Source organism: Miscanthus floridulus, chromosome 8 (assembly GCF_019320115.1).
Source record: "Miscanthus floridulus cultivar M001 chromosome 8, ASM1932011v1, whole genome shotgun sequence".
Classification (NCBI taxonomy): Eukaryota; Viridiplantae; Streptophyta; class Magnoliopsida; order Poales; family Poaceae; genus Miscanthus; species Miscanthus floridulus.
This window is the reverse complement of record NC_089587.1, coordinates 101,217,891-101,238,523: the sequence shown is the minus strand read 5'-3', so window position 1 is coordinate 101,238,523 and position 20,633 is coordinate 101,217,891. Positions and strand designations below refer to the sequence as shown.

General features: G+C 52.5%; 1 protein-coding gene across 1 annotated transcript; it reads right to left on the bottom strand.

Annotated features, from left to right (window-relative positions):
* Window positions 1–1,052: 1,052 nt before the first annotated feature.
* LOC136469648 (secreted RxLR effector protein 161-like) lies at window positions 1,053–1,433 on the bottom strand. Its single transcript, XM_066467758.1, has one exon. It carries the CDS (start codon window positions 1,431–1,433, stop codon window positions 1,053–1,055), a length of 381 nt encoding a protein of 126 aa, XP_066323855.1.
* Between the last annotated feature and the right edge of the window lie 19,200 nt (window positions 1,434–20,633).

Below are 20,633 nucleotides of genomic sequence, written 5' to 3'. Positions count from 1 at the left end.
CAAACAAAGCATGATCTGCTTAGCTTCGCTAATTCCTTCCAAGCTGGCTCTGCCGACCTTGATGGACTTCACATGGCTTTCCTTGTCCTGCTTCCTAAAACTGATGGGGCAAACACCGCGGATGCTTTTCGAACCATGTCCCTGCAGAACTGTCCTATGAAGCTAGTGATCAAAATGCTCTCCAACCGTCTCCGGCCGTACATTCCACATCTGATTGACCCCGACCAGACGGGGTTCGTCCATGGCAGGAACATTGCTGAAAATTTCATATACGCCGCTGACCTTTGTCGTCCACGCTGCCTGGTGCCCCTCACCGGAGACAAGTCGAGCACACTAACTGCACACCAGGAACTCAGAAGAACACACACGAACTCGAGAGTGTTTTTGGTGCCACGCACTACTTGCGACGTTTTCTAACTCTATTGATATAAACGTACAATGTTTGAGCGCACTTCGCGCCACGACGCTGCACTCCCCATGACCACCGATTGGACCGCGCCATCCCATGGTCGAAAGCATGTCGAGTACCTCCACTACTCTGCAGAAACTAAGAAAACAGGAGGCCACTACATGAACGCAGCATGCATCTGGCTCCAACTAACTGACGCGCTCAACCTGGTTAGGATTGGGCTCTCCTTATTCTAATCTAGGCCAATAACTATGAGCTGGTCCAAGCTAGGATTACAACATTTCTCCCCCTAAGACTTACTCAGATCAGCTCAACTTGATGACGCCAATCTTGGTACGCAGTTCGCAGAAGCTTCCTCGCCCAAGAGACTTCATCAGGACGTCAGCGAGCTGCTGTGGGGTGCTCACGTAGTCCAGGCAAATCCTCCCATCCTCCACGCAGTCACGAATAAAATGAAAGCGTGTATCAATGTGCTTACTCCTATCGTGATGCACGGGATTTTTGCTCAGGGCGATGGCGGACTGACTGTCCATCTTCGGTTCCGGCGGGTGAACTTGAACGCCGATGATGTCTGTCAGCAGTCGGGTGAGCCACACAGCCTGGCACGCCACAAGTGCACTGGCCATGTCCCTAAGGAAGAAGATTACTCCTGCTTCTGGGATTGCCATGAGATCGGCTTGTCCCCAAGGAAGAAGATTACTCCTGTAGTGCACCTCTGTTCGTCGACATCTCCCCCCAAATCACTGTCACTGTACCCCATCAGCTTGTTGTTGCCACCACTAGCGACCATGGAGTAGAGTATGCCAAATTCCACCATGCCTGCGATATATCGCAGCAAACGCTTTACAGCAACCAGGTGCTCCTTGCGTGGTGTCTCCATGAACCTGCTCAGGTATCCCACTACAAAGGTTATATCTGGACATGTATGGATCAGATACCGCAAGCTGCCGATCAAGCTTCGATACTCAGTAGCATCCACCTTCGACGTGGTGCTCTTGGTTGATAGCTTCAAGCGGACTTCCATAGGAGTCTGACACGGGTTGCAACCGGGCAGACCCGCCTTGTCGAGCAGCTTCTTTGCATAGGCGGCCTGCCCTAGTGAGATGAAGTTCTTTCTCTATTTCACTTCGATTCCCAGATAGTAAGAGAGAAGACCCAGGTCGCTCATCTGGAACAGCCGCTGCATCTCCATCTTGAACGCTTCAACGTCCATGTGTGTCGCGCCTGTGATGATGAGGTCATCAACATAGACACCCACCACCACCCGTGATGTTGCAACTCCCCTTGTGTACATGCCGTACTCACTTGCACACCTCTTGAAACCGAGCTCGCGCAGGCTATGATCAAGCTTGATGTTCCACGCTCTGGGAGCTTGGCGGAGCCCATACAATGCCTTCTTTAGCTTGAGCACCTTGCCTTCATGCCTAGTAGTAGTGAAGCCTGGCAGCTGCCGGACATAGACTTCCTCCTTGAGCTCCCCATTGAGAAAAGCCGACTTGACATCCATGTGATGGACAAGCCAATTTTCCTGTGCAGCCACTGCAAGAAGGGTTCGAATTGATACCATTCGAGCAATAGGAGCATATACCTCGTCAAAATCAATTCCATGCTGTTGGACATAGCCTTTTGCAACGAGTCGGGCTTTGTACTTGATGATCTCCCCTTGTTCATTGTGCTTGAGCTTGAACACCCATTTTAGACCGATCGGGCGATGGCCTAGGGTAGATCAGAGAGTGCCCAGGTGTTGTTCTCTTCTATGGAGGCCATCTCCTCCATCATGGCCTTCCTCCAGTGTTCGTCGCCATGTGCGTCCTTGAACGTGGCGGGCTCGTCATCCACGGCGAGCATGAGTTCGCCATCCAGCTCCCGATCAGCAAGCTTCGGAGTAGCCGCCGGTCCCAGAACGTTCTCTAGTGTTCTGAACCAGAGTGGCGCCTTGTCGTCGTGGCCAGCATCGAGGTCCAGCTCCCCCAGTGGTGGGGATGTGAACTCCACTCCTGCAGGTGTTCCTGGTGTTGGTGAACCCGCTGAAACAGCTTCCTGTGCTGGTGTCGCTGATGTCGCTGGTGACTGCAGCACGTGCCTGCTGCCCTAGGAAGACAACGTCACGTACTCCATGATGAATGGCTCCCCCGGAGCCATGCTCGCCGCCTTGTATCCCCAGCTCCAGGCCCTTCCTTCTTCAAACACCGCATCTCACGATATGTGAACACACTCTGTGCTCGGATTATAGAACATGTACGCCTTCGAACCGGGCTCGTAGCCGATGAACACCATGGGTGTGCTACGATCGTCTAGCTTACACTGGTGTCCACCGGTGACCTTCACATGGGCAACACAACCGAAGGTGTGAAAGAAGTGCACAGCCGGTTTAGGGCCATACCAGACTTCGTAAGGCGTCTTCCCCTCCACGCTCCACGTAGGCGATCTGTTTAGCACGAAGATGGCGGTGCTCACCGCCTCACCCCAGAGCCATCCGGGCGCGTTCATTGCCTTCATCATGCTGCGGGCCATCCCCAGCACAGTTTGGTTGCGCCGCTCCACCACGCCATTTTGCTGAGGCGTGTACGGCGCGGTGAAGTGTCGCTGGACCCTGTGATCGGCGTAGTGGTCAACGAACGCCTGCGCCGTGAACTCGCCGCCACGGTCGGTGCGCAGCGTGCCCAGCTTCTCTCCAGCTTCCACCTCCAGACGCTTCTGCAATTGTATAATCACAGCATCAGCTTGATCCTTGGACGCCAACAGGATCAGCCACATGTACCGGCTCTTGTCATCCACGACAAGCAGGAACATGCACTTGTCGCCTGGTGTCTCCGACACGATCGGCCCGCAGAGATCCGCGTGTACGAGCTCCAGGGAACACGATGCATGGAATCTGCTCACCGCTGGGCATGGCTGACAACGTTGCTTCCCCGCGAGGCAGCTCTTGCACACTTGCTCCACGTGGTCGATCGCCGGGAGCCCTCGGACCATCTCCTTCCTGGACAGCAGCTTGAGCCCTTGGAAACCAAGGTGACCGTACCTCGCATGCCACTTCCAGGCGACGTCGTCGGCGTGTGTGGCGAGACACACCGGCGCACAGATGCTGAGGTCGAGCGTGTACAGCCGATTCGCCAAGCGCTGCACCTTCGCCAGAAGACGCCGGCGTTGATCCCAAATGCGTAGGAACCCATCCTTGATTAGGACCTTGTACCGATCCTCATCTAGCTGCCCGAGGCTTATGATGTTCACCGTCAGCTTGGGGATGAGGTAGACGCTAGCGAGCCTCTAGTGCTCCCCGGTCTTGCAGCGGAACAAGATGGTTCCACACCCCACGATCTCGACGACGGAGCCATCCCCAAACCGGACTGTACCATGCACGCCGGTGTCGATGTCGGAGAAAGCAGACCGCTCCCCGGCCATGTGATTCGTCGCCCCCATGTCGAGGATCCACCGAGTCCGCCCGTTGCCGCCGTTCTCGCCAAGCTGGACGAATAGCTTGCTCTCCTCGAGGTGGACCGCCTGGCGCTCCTACGACGAGGATGCGGATGCATCTGCTGCCGCAGCGGACACCAGAGCCACGTGCGCCATGGGCTCTGGCTCTGCCTCGGCAAGAGCCCATGTAGCACTCCGCCCCCCCCCCCCCCCCCCCCGCCCTCGATCTTGACGGAGAGTGCGCCCTCAGACGACTGCGGCGATGGAGTGTATGACGGCGGCGAGGTTGGGGAATGAATGACGCTCAGCGACGTCACCACTAGTAGCAGCGCCCCTTCTTTGGGCTCCTCCTCCGCTTGGGCCGCATGGGCCACCTCGTCGTGTTTCTTTTTGCGGCATTCGCGAGCCCAATGGCCCGTTTTGCCGCAGTAGGCACATTCATCACCGGCGATCTTCTTCTTCTTGCCATCGCCGCCAGCGGGTGGCTTGGAACCACCACTTCTTCCACCGCCTTGGGACGAGCCACCACCGCGGCCGCGCCGTTGGTTGGACGGTGGAGGCCGCCTAGCTCCGGAACCGCCCTTGCCTGAGAGCTGCAGCTGGGACACCACCCACGCCACTAGCTCCTCCTCCGTGTGGTTGAGGCGCGCCGTGGAAGAGCTTGAACCTCCACCGGTGTCATGCCCGTCGTCAGCCGCCTTGAGCCTCCCCGTGACCTCCTCGATCGTGAGCTCGTTGATGTCGAGGAGCGTCTCAATGGAGATGACGAGCTGCCTGTACCTCGGACGTGGAGGTATTTGGCAACCACCTTCAGCTCCGGCTCTGGGTCGCCGAGGATCGCCAACCGCTGTACGAGATTAGACAGACGCAGGGCAAAATCCTCGACGGACTCACCATCTTGGAACGCGATCTGCTCGTACTCTGCACGGAGACTCTGCGCAGTCGACTTCCGCACCCGATCGTCGCCGTTGCGCATCGTCCGGATCGCCTCCCACGCCTGCTTGGCCGATGGCTTGGTCGCCAGGGTGGGCACCATCTCCTGGGGCACGCCGGAGCAAATCGCCTCCAGCGCGGAATAGCCGTCATGGTAGTCGACGTCCTCGTCCTCAATCGCCTTCCAAAGATAGCGAGACTGCAGCTTCAGCTTCATCAGCAGCGACCACGAGTCATAGTTCGTCTTCATGAGCTGCGGCCAGTTGTCGGAGCCGGTTGTCTCCCAAACGACGCGCTCGACGGCGCCCTCACGGCGTCTTGTTCGCGAAGGGCGAGCGCCGTGAGTCCGTGAACGGCGCGTCGGTGAACGGCTTGGGGACGGCGAACGCCTTGGAGACTTGTTGCCCGAGCCGCCGCCTTTCTCCTTCGTGCCTGCCGGCAGCGGCGAGCGGCCTCGGCCCTTCGATGACCCCATCACGACGCGCTAGGTCCCTTATCTTACAGCTCCGGTACCAATTGTCGTCCACGCTGCCTGGCGCCCCTCGCCGGAGACAAGTCGAGCACACTAACTGCACACCAGGAACTCAGAAGAACACACACGAACTCGAGAGTGTTTTTGGTGCCGCGCACTACTTGCGACGTTTTCTGACTCTATTGATATAGACGTATAATGTTTGAGCTCACTTCGCGCCACGACGCTGCACTCTCCATGACCTCCGACTGGACCACGCCATCCCACGGTCGAGAGCATGTCGAGTACCTCCACTACTCTGCAGAAACTAAGAAAACGGGAGGCTACTGCATGAACGCAGCATGCATCTGGCTCCAACTAACTAACGCGCTCAACCTAGTTAGGATTGGGCTCTCCTTATTCTAATCTAGGCCGATAACTATGAGCTGGTCCAAGCTAGGATTACAACAACCTTCTCAGCTGCTGTCACAAGCGCCATGCACCCACTGTTGTCCTGAAGCTTGACTTTAAAAAGGCTCTTGACTCTATTTCCTGGGACAGCCTCGATTTCATCCTTCGCTCGCGGGGTTTCGGTGACCGGTGGTGCTCCTGGATTGTCAACATGCTCCGAACGGGCAAGACGTCCATCCTTCTCAATGGCGTGCCTGGGCGCTGGTTCCAGTGCCGCCGAGGCCTTCGTCAGGGCGACCCTATTTCCCCTTACCTCTTTATTATCGTCGCCGATGCCTTGCAAAGACTCCTCCAGAAAGCGGCCTCCGATGGCCACATCAGTCATCCCCTCGTGGACGGCCTCTGCTGCCCGGTCCTCCATTATGCGGATGACACGCTTATCCTGATCAAAGGGGACTCCGCCGCGGTCAGGCACCTCAAACTTAGCCTGGATTCCTTCTCTCGTGCCACTGGCCTCCATATAATTTTTCACAAATCCACTTTCATCCCCATGAACATTGATCATGGCGTGGCCTTGTCGATGGCTGAGATCCTTGGCTGCGATATCTCCTCCTTCCCTCAGCCCTACCTTGGCCTCCCTCTTTCCCCCTACAAGCTCAGGGTCTCTAATTACCAACCTCTAATTGCCTCATTTGATCATTATCTCGCTGGGTGGAAAGCGAAACTCCTCAGTTCTGGCGGCCGTGTGGTCCTCCTTAACGCTGTCCTGGGCAGTCTCTTAGTCCACTATATGCTGTCGCTCCTCCTTCCCAAGACAGTTAGGGAGGTGATCGACGCTCGCAGGCGCGCCTTCCTTTGGACTGGCGATGACAAGTGCCACGGTTCCCAGTGCCTGATCGCGTGGGAACGCATGTGCAAGGCGAAAGCCGCCGATGGCCTCGGCGTCAGGAACATCGAGGACCAAAACCACTGCCTCCTCATGAAGCTGCTCCGTAAGTTTCTAGGCCCGGACTCCCTCCCCTGGAAATCATGGGTCCAGTGGCATACCGCTTCTGATCTGGGCGACGGCGTGCCGGTCTCCTTTCTGGATCGCATCTTTCATGACGAGCTCCCCCGTCTCTGGCACATCACCACGGTTGTCGTCGGCGACGGGCGCTCGACCTCCTTCTGGCTCGACACTTGGCTCGGCTCCTCCAACCTTGCCTCCAAATTCCCAGCCCTTTTCTCTCATTGTCTCAGTATCGGAATCCCTTGCCGTTGGCCTTGCTTCGCTCTTCCGACCGCGCCTAACTCGCCATGCCTCTACCGAACAAAATGCTCTGCTCGAAGCCATTGCTCATGTCAACCTCAATGACTCTCCTGACATCAGGCGCCTGATCCTGCCCAACAACCCACTCTTCACAAGCAGGGGCGCCTACCTTGCTCTCCATGCCCATGACCCCGTTCTTCATTGCCCAAAACAGATTTGGGGCTGTAGGCTACCGGGCAAAGTCAAATTCTTTGGATGGCTGCTCCATTTTGACAGGATCAACTCGCGTGCAAACATGTTCTGGAAGAATATCAGGGCGTTGGATGAATCGCTCTGCCCGGCCGGCTACAAGACACTGGAGACGAGCGACCACATCTTCGTCGAGTGCCCCAACGCCAGGCGTATCTGGAACGCCCTCCGGATCACAGCCACGGTGGGTGACCAGAAACAGCCTTCTCTCATTGGAGAGGGCCTGAATCTCCCCCCTCAGTTCGATTGGAAGTGATGCTTGTCATCCTCTGGCACATTTGGAAAGCCAGGAATGCGCTCATCTTCGACTCTAAGGATAGCTCGACTGCTACTGTCCTGTGTGGTGCCAACAAAGACCTTAGTGTGTGGGCTTGCTGGTTCAGGCGGGACAAGGATCTTGTGCGATCCTGGGTGACATATATTCAGAGCTGCGCCTCTGCAACCTGACTCTCTGCTCCCCTGCTTACCCCTCCCTCCCACCTGTATCTCTGCCTCGGTAGGCCGAGCAAAACCTTGTAAATGTGAACTTTCACTTTCGATTCAATAAAAAGTAGGTGGGGAAAACTCCTCCCCGAATTGATCGAAAAAAAAGATGGCCACAGACAGACCTATATGTATGAAGGACCAAAAATATTGTTACAGGGGCTTATCTATGCGGTGAAGAGAACGTCAGGGTAAGCTTTAGCATCCACCATTCATATAGTTGTTTTTCAATCGCCTCAATGTTGTATCGATGTATTTTACAGCAAATTTTCGCGTGTGAACAAATTCTTCCCTGCGTTTGTACAGCTGTTAATTCACATTTGTTAGCTAATAAATTATCTTTGTGCTGTCTTTCAGTTAGTTTGCACAGAAGGTTCAGAGCGTGTCATAATTTCCATGGGTGCCTCATTCGACCATGGTGAAGATAGGAACCTGCACCTTGCCATGGAAGGTGGATATTCTCACAACAGAATTGACCATTCTGCTGATATTACTGGAAGAGAGATTGAAAGATCACTGGAATGGAGGGAGTAGTAATATCACCCATTTTTTATTAGACTTGGTATGGTATTCTATGCAAGGATAACGGCTTTGGATTTCTGTTGTGCAATGGAGGGAGTAGTAATGAAATGCTTGTATGGCTCTAAAATTCAATAGATTGGCTTTGGCCGAGACACAAATTAATTAGAAGAGTGTAAGCGTGGTTTATTTTAAGGCATGCTCCACACAGACAACGATATAAGGCGAAGGATGAATACCAGAAGATTTGGTTCTGGAATGTATTTTTTTGGATAAATACTTAAACTGTTGAGTTCTCGACTTAATCCATGAGTCTGTTGAAGCTTAACGTCGTGACCCTTTGGTTGAACTTGAAAGAGAACCAATTGGATAAAAAAACAATACGTGGTCCAAAAGTGAACTGATAGAGTTGTTAATAATACATGTTTTGAACAATTCGGTCTCACTTCACTCATGACAGCATACACCCTGTGGTCGGAACTAACAATTGTGGCAATGCCAGTGCACATACTTTTGTGACTATCCTTGAAAATAATTGGATCACATGTGAAAAATTGTACAAGGCTGCAATTAGTGTTTAGCATATTGGAATCTTAATCCAATAATCATGAATGGTTAAGATGATTCTTTAATAGAATCACATAAATGTATCACCTTTGAAATATGATATCAGCCTACATTGAGGTTGTCAGGCGTTATTTTCTTCCCGTCGCAAGACATGCCCGAAGAGTAAGAGGCTCGGACGCAGCAGCAGCAGCTCCTGTTATGGCATCCACATTGCTGTTGGGCGCTGGGCCGCTGGCCAAACACACTTTGCCACATAGAAATTGGCGCTGGATCCTTGAAAATCGTTCAACTCCCATTTCCTATGGAATACCGAAGTGAGGTGTCCAATTCACAGGAACCCAAATTAGGGCATGTGCAGCCCGGATCGGGCACCAAGGATGACTTGTCACTTGTCAGAGGGGAGCACGGAAGCTTGCAACCTGCTGGCGTTTTCCCTGGTTCCACTGGTCATTCAAATAAGAGTTAAATGCATCAGAGATCCATTAACTTGTGAGGATGTTTCAGTTAGGTCCATCAACTTTCAAAGTGGCTTTTTAAGTTCATACCTATTTATTTAACCTTAAATTCAAAGCACATTTATAGAAAACCTCTTCCCACAAGCATGCAGTTGCATGCATGGCTCTCTGCGCACGTGCCCAGCGCGTGGTGCCTCCCTGCGTCGAAGCAGAGCTGCCGGGCAGTGCAAGGATGGTGTCATGTGGACCGCGCCTCGTACATGCATGCATGCATGTCCCCGCGTCGGAGCATGGCGTGGTGGTTATCATGTGGTGATGCGAGCAATGCACGTAACATAATGCGATTGATACGGCCAGCATCTGCATCTGCATCTGCACGTACGAGAGCTCGATACCAGGTGCAGCTTTTGCCTTGCAAGCATTGGCGACGACGTCGACCCGACGAGATGGATCGGGCCAGCACCAGCAGTTCGGCCGGCCGGCCGGCGACCGGGCAGCAGGCGCAGGACATTGGAGATTCTCTCCAAGCGGCTCGGCTGCGACGCACGTACTACTACGCACCCGCAGCAGGCTGGTGGCCCGGCCGTGCACCGCCACATCATCCGGCCGGCCGCCAATAATGCGTCAGCGCGGTGATGGCCTCCGAGTCGCCGTCGACGGGCTCCCCTATGGCGGAGGTGTCCGCGGCGGACACCACGCGCACCTCCCCACCGCATGCGCACGCGAGGCCGCCCTCGCCATCACCGCCGGGGGCGAGCCCAACGACAAAGGGCCCGCCAGTGTAGAACTGCTGCAGGGAGCGGTCGCAGCGGTAGTTCTTCTTAAGAGCATGCGTCGAAGCCATGGCAGGTTCTGGCGGCCGCGGCAACGGCGTGGGGGGGGGGGGTCGTCGGAGCTAGGGTTTTGCGGCGGGGGAGGAGCTGGAGGGAGAGGAGGAGGGTTTAAGCGAAGTCAAAAGTCGGGGCGCGTTTGGTTGGTGAAAATTCTGCATTTTAGCCCTTTCAAAAAACAATCTCTTAAAATAGACTCATCTAAAAACTTTTTCTAAAAATAGACCAAACCTCGGCATTAAATAATAAAACACCGAGATATTTGAATCGGCGTCATGTCAGGTTACGCCAAAACCTGCCACGTCAATGCCAACGTGGCGTGTCACCTCCGGACCTCGGCATGCTGTCATCCAACGCCATCCTTCGTACATCGGCGTTAAGTAGTATCACGCCGAGATCTAAACGCCGCCGCCTTGCTTCCTGGTGACTTGCTACTTGCGGCAAAACAGGCCACGTTTTCAAATATCTAATCGGCAAAGAGATACATACTGGACCTGTCTCTCGATTTCCCGTTAGTTTCTTCTCTCTGGACGCTTCCTTCCGGTATATACCCAAATTTGTTGAGTTATTCTCGTCTAAAAAAAAATTTGTTGAGTTATTCCATGCAAGCTAACTAACTTGCTAAAAGACACATTTTTAAAATACTTTTAGAAGATTAAAATAAGTTAAATATTTGATCTATCAAACTGTAGTGCTTAGCAATGCAAGAAAAAAATCTATCAAGACTGAATTTTAATTTAATATACAAGGTTAAATAGTTATGTAGCATGTTTATTTCCGTTGCAACTCACGGCCACATTTGCTAGTCATATTTCTATATCTATTTTTGTTTTAACTCATATGAGCACGACTCGTGAGTCCAAGTCACATATGAGATACGCAGAGTGCGACTTAATAACGTTGTTCTTTGCACAAATGGTATTGTTCTAAATCTTCTTTGCACAACAGCGCCATCTAACTAGGCTGCAAAGTCTTGTTCTGAAAAGTTCTTCTATTTTGCTTTTTCCAAACATTCCACCAAAAGTAGATCATAATACTATCGAACGCCCTTCTTTGGTCTTTATCAAACCTTAACCAACACTTTGCGCTAGTAACTGTGAAGAGATCCCGCCATTGCCACCGTACCAATCAACGATAATCCGAGCCATTGTTTTAGGATGGACCAAACTTGCTTTGCGAAAATGCAATCCTTACATAGGTGTGTTGGTGTTTCTGGCTACCTCCACATTTCCAAACCAAATCGTGTGCAATCCCTAGTACAACAAACGAAACAAACTAACCTATCCAAATCCATCATTTAACAACTACCTAGGTCCATGCAACCCATAGTTTACGTCCAATCCACGGAAAGAGTATATCCTTAACCTAATTCATGCGAATGAGAAGGTGGAGAGAGAGAGAAAAGAAAACTGAGCCGGGCCGGCCAACCCTAAGTCAGCTTGTCGTGCCAGCCCGCATGGCGCGACAGCTCTGTCACGCCAAAGTCGGTGGCGCGACAGGGTAGGCCCTAGCATGCGCCGCACAGGATCTAGTTAGCGGTCTTCGCCACGGGGCGCGACAGTGTGGGGCTGTCGCGCCAGTCGTGTGGGCGCAATCAAAGTGGCTACATTTGATTAATCTTTTTTTGTAGCTATTATTATTAAAATATTGATTAAAGAAGGATTAAAAAATCAGTTTATTGTGGGTAGCACTTCGTTTGGGAACGCAGGCAGCCGCTCGGTGCTCAGGATGGAAGCATTTCCGGCATCGGGGAGGAGAGTTAGAAGTTTGAAAAGTAAAAAAGTTGGGGCGAAAAAAACTCTCGTTGTCTAGTTACTTAAGAGGAGGTGGACAAAACAATGGATAAAGAAAGATTTTACATCTTTATTAACAAATAAATAAGTGTAGATATCTTAGAATCGAATATACATTGTACCGGTGTCCTTGTTCTCATCGAGAGAACTACTCAAATCATCGCCATGTTCGTTTGGGCTGATTTGGCTTATAAGCCATGACTGAAAATACTGTTGCTGGTTTGGTGTGAGAGAAAAATACTATTCGTTAGCTGATAAGCCATGGCTTATAAGCCAGATACGAGCAAGCGAACAGGCTGCATATATCTAACTCATTTTAATCTTCAAGAAATGTTTAAAAATGTGTGCAACATTTCTTTTGACAAGTTAGGGAGCGTTCGGCTGGTGCAAAATTCCTCTGGAATTCACTGTAGCTGGCTAAAAAACACTGTCGACGCTCTCACAAATTCCTCCAGATTCATCCAGATTCCTCCAAATTTCTCCAAACGAACAGGGTGTTAGTGTGAATGGAGTACTCAAAAAATTTGGGTATGTACCTTAACGAAACGTCCATAGAGAAGCAGCTAATGAGAAATCAAGAGATCACTCACGTCCAGGACGTATCTCCTGGCCGATTAGGTATAGTATATTATTTGAATACATGACCTGTTTTGCCTGCTCCCTGTATAAACGGTGCAGATCGCCGAACTCTCCGCCCGCAAGTAGCACGTCACCAGGAAGCAAATCGGTGTTTAGATCTCGGCGTGATACTACTTAACGCCGATGTACGAAGGATGGCGTTGGATGACAGCACGCCGAGCTCCGGTGGTGACACGCCACGTTGGCGTTGACGTGGTAAGTTTTGGCGTAAGCTGACATGACGCCGATTCGAAGATCTCACGTTTTATTATTTGACGCTGAGCCTTTGGTCTATTTTTGGAAGAAGTTTTGAGAGGGGTCTATTATAAGAAATTGTTTTTTGAAAGGGCTAAAATGCAAGATTTTCACCGTTTGGTTGCCCGTATGCCCTCCGGCCAGGCCCGTTGCATGCACCGCCTGCCTGCCTGCCTCGTGCCAGACTGCCAGTAGTAGTGTAGTACTAGTAGTCTACGGAGTAGTACCCTTTACACTGCCGGAACGTACGAACGGGCCATACGCGCGGCGTACGCTGGTGTCAACCGGGGTGAGGTGGGGGACCGGGCGCGGGCGGTGCCAGTGCGCCATGGCACGCGATCGAGCACACAGTGTAGTACTCGTAGGTGGTGTAGGGAGCCCTGCAGCTGCCACCTCTGCAACCGCAAGCGTCTCCATCGACCGACGGCCGGAATTGAGGTACGGCACTACGGCACCGCGCCTCATCCGGTCCGGTGTCCGGGATGCCACGCCCACGTCATCGGGGTCGGGCCGGGCGCCCCTTTCCATGAGCGGCGGATCGGCCTGGCCGGCGGGCACGCAGCGCAGGGCCACGGACCGCGGTGTCGCGACGCGCATTATTGGCGGCCGGCCGGATGATGTGGCGGTGCACGGCCGGGCCACCAGCCTGCTGCGGGTGCGTAGTAGTACGTGCGTCGCAGCCGAGCCGCTTGGAGAGAATCTCCAACGTCCTGCGCCTGCTGCCCGGTCGCCGGCCGGGCGGCCGGACTGCTGGTGCTGGCCCGATCCATCTCGTCGGGTCGACGTCGTCGCCAATGCTTGCAAGGCAAAAGCTGCACCTGGTATCGGGCTCTCGTACGTGCAGATGCAGATGATTATGTTACGTGCATTGCTTGCATCACCACATGATAACCACCACGCCATGCTCCGACGGGGACATGCATGCATGCACTTACGAGGCGCGGTCCACATGACACCATCCTTGCACTGCCCGGCAGCTCTCGCTGGGCACATGCGCAGAGAGCCATGCATGCACCTACGTGTGTGTGGAAGGAGGTTTTTTTATAAATGTGCTTTGAATTTAAGGTTAAATAAATAAGTATGGACTATAGTGAATCATTTTAAAAGTTTATAGACCAAAAAATCACTTTAAAAGTTGATGGATTCAACTGAAACCTCTTCACAAGTTAATGAATATCTGGTGAATTTAACTCTTCAAATAACTTACTATATTTTAAATAGGAGGAACCGCTAGCAGATTTCTTTGCGATTTCGTGAAGTCACGTCGTCCTAAGGACCCATCAAACCACTAAGCTCATCCATTAATTGATTCATCTCTGGCCGTTCCCCGATCACCGAATCGTCTCCGCCTGTTCCCCTTCGGCCTCCGCCCGTTCCCCTTCGACCCTTCGTCTGCGTACGGGCCACGATCGCCCAATTCATCATCTTCCTCCTTCTGTGTCCTGCTATTTAAAGGGGGGCATGGCCTGGTGGAGGAGGCGCGGTGATGGCGAGACCTGGTGTAGCTGCGCGGCGCGCGAGCCCCCGGCGTGAGAGGAGGACCTCCTGAACGGGCGCTCAGCAGGCGGCGACGCTCCTTCCACGAATCCGCGAAGGCGAGGTCAACGGTGGGGCGACTCCGAGCGGGCAAACGACGCTCCTTCCTCTACTAGGAGCGGGCAGCAGCACTCACTTCCACGACTCCGAGCGCGCGGACGTGGGGCGACTCAGAGAGCGGCGGCGTTCCTCCGCGACCCCGTGCAGGTGACGACCAGGCTTGGGGCGACTCCGAACGGGGGCTACGTGAATCCTACGCGATACCGCATGGGCAACAGCGAGGTTGGGGAAGACTCCGAGCGGGGGCGGCTCGAGTCCGCGAGCGAGCAGAGAGCCTCCGGCCTGGAAGATCAAGCACGGTAAAAAAAAAAAGAAAAATATAGTAGGGAAGATGACATGTGGACCTGGCCAACAGTGTGACTCACCAGATGCGTTGTGCAGTCTATATTTAATTGAACTTTCACTTGCTTGTGGTAGTTAATTTCATTGCTAACAGAGAATTTGTAGCTTAGATCTTCTTACATATACCATAATGTTTTTATATATAGTATTATAAAATTTCTGCAGCAATACGCGGGATAATATAGTTAACAAAGTATTCTTCTCCCAACTTGAGCCGGCCCATTTTTTAAAAAAAAAAGAAAAGAAAGAAAACTTGAGCCGGCCAATGGATGGACAACGGTTAGAAAATAACGTATTTTACTCCTTTAGAGTCGGTACCTGTACTTGAGCCGGGACTGTAAAATTTCTTTAGTTACTTGGTGATGCAATGGTAGGATCCGGTACTAAAAGGCAAAAAGTAATTTTAGTTCCTCTACCAGGAACGGGTTGGGGTTGCACTGCACATGTCCTTAATATCCACCCTGTTCTCTTGTCTTCTTGCCTCCTCGGATGTTCATGGCAGCGAGAGTGAAGAACAGAGAAACGGGCCAGCGAGTTCAAGAGGAACCTGGCCGCTACCGTCCCTGCGTCATGCCTGACCTCTGTCGGCCATCGCTGCAGTTGTAGCAGTGAGCGATAGATCGAGAGGAGGAGATGAGAGTGACAGGATAAGAGTGAGAGAGTGCAACTCATTTTGGGACCCGCAACTTACGTGGTCAGCATGATATCAGTTGCTACTTGCTAAGGGCAGGTATATTGGTACACGTTAGCGGTCTCGCACGTCATCTTATGCGGTGCTATGTAGGATTTTGACTGACGGAGAGAAAAGAGAGAAGAGAGAGAAAGAGGTCGTTGTTTTGAGAAAGAGGTTGTTTCGCGTTTTGAGAAAGAGGTTGTTTCGCGAAACAACCATCTCATGAGCTAAAAATTAGGACTCCAAGACAACTATTCTACCATTGTATGAATTGTTGTTGCTATGTAACTCAAACTTTATTTTTATTCTATCCATAAATTAAGAAATTTTGAGTTACTATGAGACAATTTAAAAAATAACCATTGTACATGTTATCTATTAAGTCGTCTTAAAATTACGTGGCACTACATGAGACCACCTACGAGACAAGACAATGTACTTAAGTTTAGCAGTCTCGTAGCCCGTCTCATGCAGTGTCATGCAGAATTTGCTGACGTGGAGAAAAAGTGAGGAGAGAGAAAGAGATCGTTGTTACGCAAAACAACCACCTCATGAGCTAAAATTTAGGACTATGAAAGACAACCATGCATTATATCATTGTATGAGTTGTTGCTGCCATGCTACTAACAACTTTATTTGTATTCTATGTATAAATTAAGGAATTATGAGTTAATACGAGACAACTTAAAAACAACCATTGTACAAATTGTCTATTAAGTCGTATTAAAACTAGGCACTACATGAAACTACCAACCAAACAAGACCAATATACCTACCCTAAGTTTTTTTCTCGAATACGCAAAAAATTTGTGTATCATTATAATTAAGAAGAAGAGTTTAACCATACACACGATACGCTTCTAATGGGCATCCTAGGAGGTCTTACAGTTGTGACTGGACCTTCCCAGCAGACTGTTTTAAACTTCGATATTACATAAAAGTAAACAACCGAACTAAAAACAGCGCAGTAACCTACGGAGCTGGACGCCTCCGCTGCTGGGCGCGCGATCCTGCTCCGTCATCCGAGAAGAGTCTTCTACTAGTCCTAGCATTGGTCGCTGGGAATAGCACGTCCAGTGCTTCCACTTCGCTCGACGTCAAGTTCCTTGCGAAAAAGTCGTCATAAGCTCGCTTGGACGCGGATGAGATTGGAGCTGCCGACGGTGCAAAGCCCATCCTCTGCATGAGGAGCACCCCGCCCTGCTTGGAGGTCAGAATGTGCGCCAGCGGCTGAGCGGCAATCCGTCTGCTCCGTTTTGGTAAGGGTTGCCTTATGGTTGCCACTTTCTGCCTGGGTGGGCTGGCGATTAATGGCGACATTCGCTCGAGCTGCACCTCCTCAGTGAACCGTGCGAGACGTCGGGCAGCTTCGCGTGGTGTGGGTGTCGCGTCGCTGGGTGTGGTGCAACCATCTGCGACGCCGGTTGCTCCCGCTCGTGGTGGCGTGAGTTGTGGTGGCCCCTGCACTGGCGACATCAGAGACAAGTCCATCGTCCATTGAGCAGCCGTCGTTGGGGAACAGGTGTCCGCCACTGGTGCTTCAACCTCCTGAGGGTTTATCGTAGCAGGCAGATACTCAGGTGTTGCTGCTCTCATTGGCCGGCTCACGACTAGCGAGGCGGCGAGCTCCTCTAGCATCGGGTCGAAAGAGATGACCAATGCGGGAGGCCCCGCACTCACGCACATCGCCAGCGCCAGCGCCATCGGATCTGGCTTGGGGAAGCATAGTGCAGCAATAGAAGTAGGTGTCTTATCGGCGTGGTCGGTAGGCGCACCCATGCCGATCTCCTTTGGCTTAGTCTTGCGTCGTCGATGTCGTCGTCGTCTCCCACCGACGCCCCCCGGTGTGGCACCCTCCGCACCACCGTGTGCGCGCGTGCTGGGAGGACGTAGGGTCATCGCGAGTAGAGTACCGTGGTAGGTTGGCACCCACCATTGCCGAGGTCGAAGTAGTCCTTCGCCTACAGTCCTTGGTGAGGTGTCCGAATCCACGACAGCGTAGGCAATGCCGTGGCAACCGACAAGTCGCTACTCGGTGCGAGTAGGAGAGGCAGTTGAAGCATCTGCTGCGAAGCTTTGCTGGGATATTCTTGACCTACGAAAGTTGCTTTTGGTTGGGGCGAGGCTTCGTTGAGGCAGCAGCAGATCCTGTGACCTACCAGGGGAGGATCTCACGCCACCCATCGGTGTTGGGGGCGGAGATCCATCCACGGCGGTCGAGGTGTTGGCGGGCAGGGACACGGCCATCCACTAGCCGAACAGGCAAGCCGTACACCAGCTGCGGGCGTGGTCGGCTGCGCTTCCTCCACCTACGGCCATGTCCCTATCGGCCTAGTTCAGCACCAGCACGCCCTTGCAAAGGCCCTTGTCCAACATCCGCTTCGCGGCGCCCCAAAACTACGACTGAACGAGTCTAGGGGCGCACGGGGGGCGCTGAGGCCGGCTTCGCCAGGCGATGAGCAGCCTCTAGGTATGTCTCGGGGTGGTCATAATCGGTCTCCTCGTCGTCGTCGTCCGCCCACCGCCGGCTCTTCGAACGCCCCCCGAGGAGCATCTGGGGAAGAACGGTGCTTCGGCCGGCGAGAGGGAGGAGCTTGAGGCGTCAAGCGATGCTATGCCTGTACCCCAAGGCTCGGCCGTGGCCACGACGTTGCTGGCATCCAGCCCCAGCCCCCAGCAGTGGAGGGGACGAAGCGCCAAAGCTGCCCCCTCGGTCGTCAGCGGTGCGGCCGTGGTGGCATCCGTGGCGGCGTCCTCATCCCTCGGCGGCATTGGCGAGGGCTCCATGGGAGGAGGCAGCGGTGGAGCGGCCGAGCTGTCAGCGTGAGCCACCCTGGCGCCGGTGGAAGCGTCCTCATCCCCGGCGGCGTTGGCTCAGGCTCCACGGGAGGAGGCGACGGTGGAGCGACCGAGCTGTCAGCGTGAGTCGCCCCGACGCCGGTGGCGGAAGCCGCGTGCGTCGGTGATGGCTAGGGGGCGGGGTTCTCAGCGCCAGCTAGTGATGAGGCCCGAGATCCGGCGCTTACCACCGGCGGGCCGTCAGATCCGACGTGCTGGAGGCCAGGAGCGGCAGCGGCGTGGTCAAGAATGGCGTCCGCGGAGCGCCAAACACCGCGATGCCAGCAGTGGAGGGTAGGGGAGGGGAAGGGGAGGGGGAGCAGGAGGCGAGGGAGGAGGAGGAGGAGGTGGTGGGGAGGGGGGGTGGGGCGCCGACGCCTGGGTGGCGGTCGGCGCCGGCGCCGGCGGTGGGGTTAGGGTGCTAGGGTTCGGCGGGGTCAGGGCACTAGGAAGAACCACCCCGCCGTGTATGAGACTGTTTCGTTTTAAATATTTGTTACCTGCCCTAAGTAAGAGACACAAACGTAGGTAGCGTGTATTAGATGGGCGTTTCACGTGAGACCCGACTTCACTTGTGGGGTCTTTTCGTTTCATGACTATGCTGCAAAATAGGGGGGCATGGTTTATTAGAGATAGTAAACCGATCTTTCTTACTCATATATATGCCTCATATGTCATAGACTTGTTTAAACCTTGCCACAAGTATGTTCTAGATTTGTTGCCTATATTTTTTTGTGGCTTCCATATTTTACCTAACCTCACTCATGTCAAAGTTAAGCATCAACTAAATAGACTCTAAGTTTCATGTGTTTAGAATGTGGCCCCGTTCGGCTTGTTGAAACTTGGCTGAAAGTGGCTGAAAAACACTGTTCTGGCTGAAATGTTGTGAGAGAAAAACACTGTTCCGGCTGAAAAAAGAAGCCAAATAAGCCGAATATAAGGTAAGCCGAGCGGGGCCTATATTTAGAATTTCTGCATTCCAAACACCATTCAATGAATTATTTCTCCTTTTTTCATTTCTCTGTTTTCTGACAACACTCGTATTTCTTTCTTGTAATTTCATATTCGAGTCTTGTTTGGAATGTCGAAATTGTTGTTGTTTCTGCATTTTCCTATGAAAATGAGTTGATTCTTATGAAAGTTTTTGTATGATTTCTCTAAAATTCCTATTTTTGAGCCCTCATAGCATTCAAATTTATTTGTTCAAAATAGGTCCACTCAAAAACCATTTCTGCGAGCCGTGATCCCCATGGATCTGCATCCGCTAGTCATGGGCTAATCATGGATTTTTATTCAGGCTGTGGTGACATGTCGGGTGGTGATACTTATCGGGCTTGCTGGAGTACGCTGCCACACACGTACCTGCAGAAAAAAAAAGATTTTATTCGGACCGACGGGAAAGCGTTTCCGATCCGTGTCTGATACAGACTGGCTGTAGACGCGATCTATAATGCAGTAGTCCGCCGTCGCTTTCAGCACGCCGTCGGTCTCGTTTCAGTCGTCGCGCATGCATCTCTGTTCCAATTGCAACATTTAATTGGCGTCACCCCTTACGCACAGCCATGACCCATGAAGCAGCGGTGTAGACACCCTCGGTATGGCATGTCATGCTCAAGCATTTCCCATCGCGGGCGTCAGGGCGTGCGTTACGTCGGCGGTCGGCCTCCGCGGACGGCCGGCGGGCTCAGGCCTCCGGTGGCTACCTCGTCATGTTCGCTTGACTCGCAAGCTATGACTAAAAAAATTATTAGTTAATTTATTATGAAAAAAATATTATTTATTATCTTAAAAAAATATAGCTTATAAACCCAGCGAACCAGACGCTTTGCACGACCACGACACGACTGCGTGCGCATTCATTCATTCCGAGGAGCTGGACGCCGATGCACGGACGATCGGTGCACACTGCAGTGGACTAGCCAGTAGTACTAGTATCAGCTACTGTAGCACCTGTTAGGTGACGGATCCACATCGTCCCGGGGCTCACTGTACGTGGTTGACGAACCAGCCAAGTGGTGGCCAGAGCCAAGGGTCCAGGAACTTACGGGTTGTTTGGTTGGTCCTGATATAATCGTATATGATTGTAAATTATTATTATTTATTAATTTAATGTGAGAGAAAAATACTATTCTAACTAAAAATTTATGATTTATTGTAAAAGAAAAATATTATTTATTGATTAAAAAAGCACGACTTATAAACTAACAAGACGCTTTGCACGACCACGACACGACTGCGTGCGCATTCATTCACGAGGAGCTGGACGCCGATGCACAGCCAGTAGTACTAGTAGCAGCTTACTGTAGTAGCCTGTTAGGTGACGGATCCAAATCGTCCCGGGGCTCACTGTACGTGGTCGACGAACCAGCCAAGTGGTGGCCAGAGCCCAAGGGTCCAGGAACTTGAATACTACCTGGCCACTTCCGAGAGCGATTCCTTTACGATGAAACGAACATGCTGTTGCATCGTAGTAGAACCATTAGCTATCATACCCCGCGGCAGCCGACAGTTTCGAGTTCCCATTGATGACGACAATGGGCATCACCAC

What these genes read in the sequence shown, in the direction of transcription:
- LOC136469648 (XM_066467758.1), bottom strand. Translation starts at nt 1,433, where the DNA reads ATGGAAGTCCGCTTGAAGCTATCAACCAAGAGCACCACGTCGAAGGTG.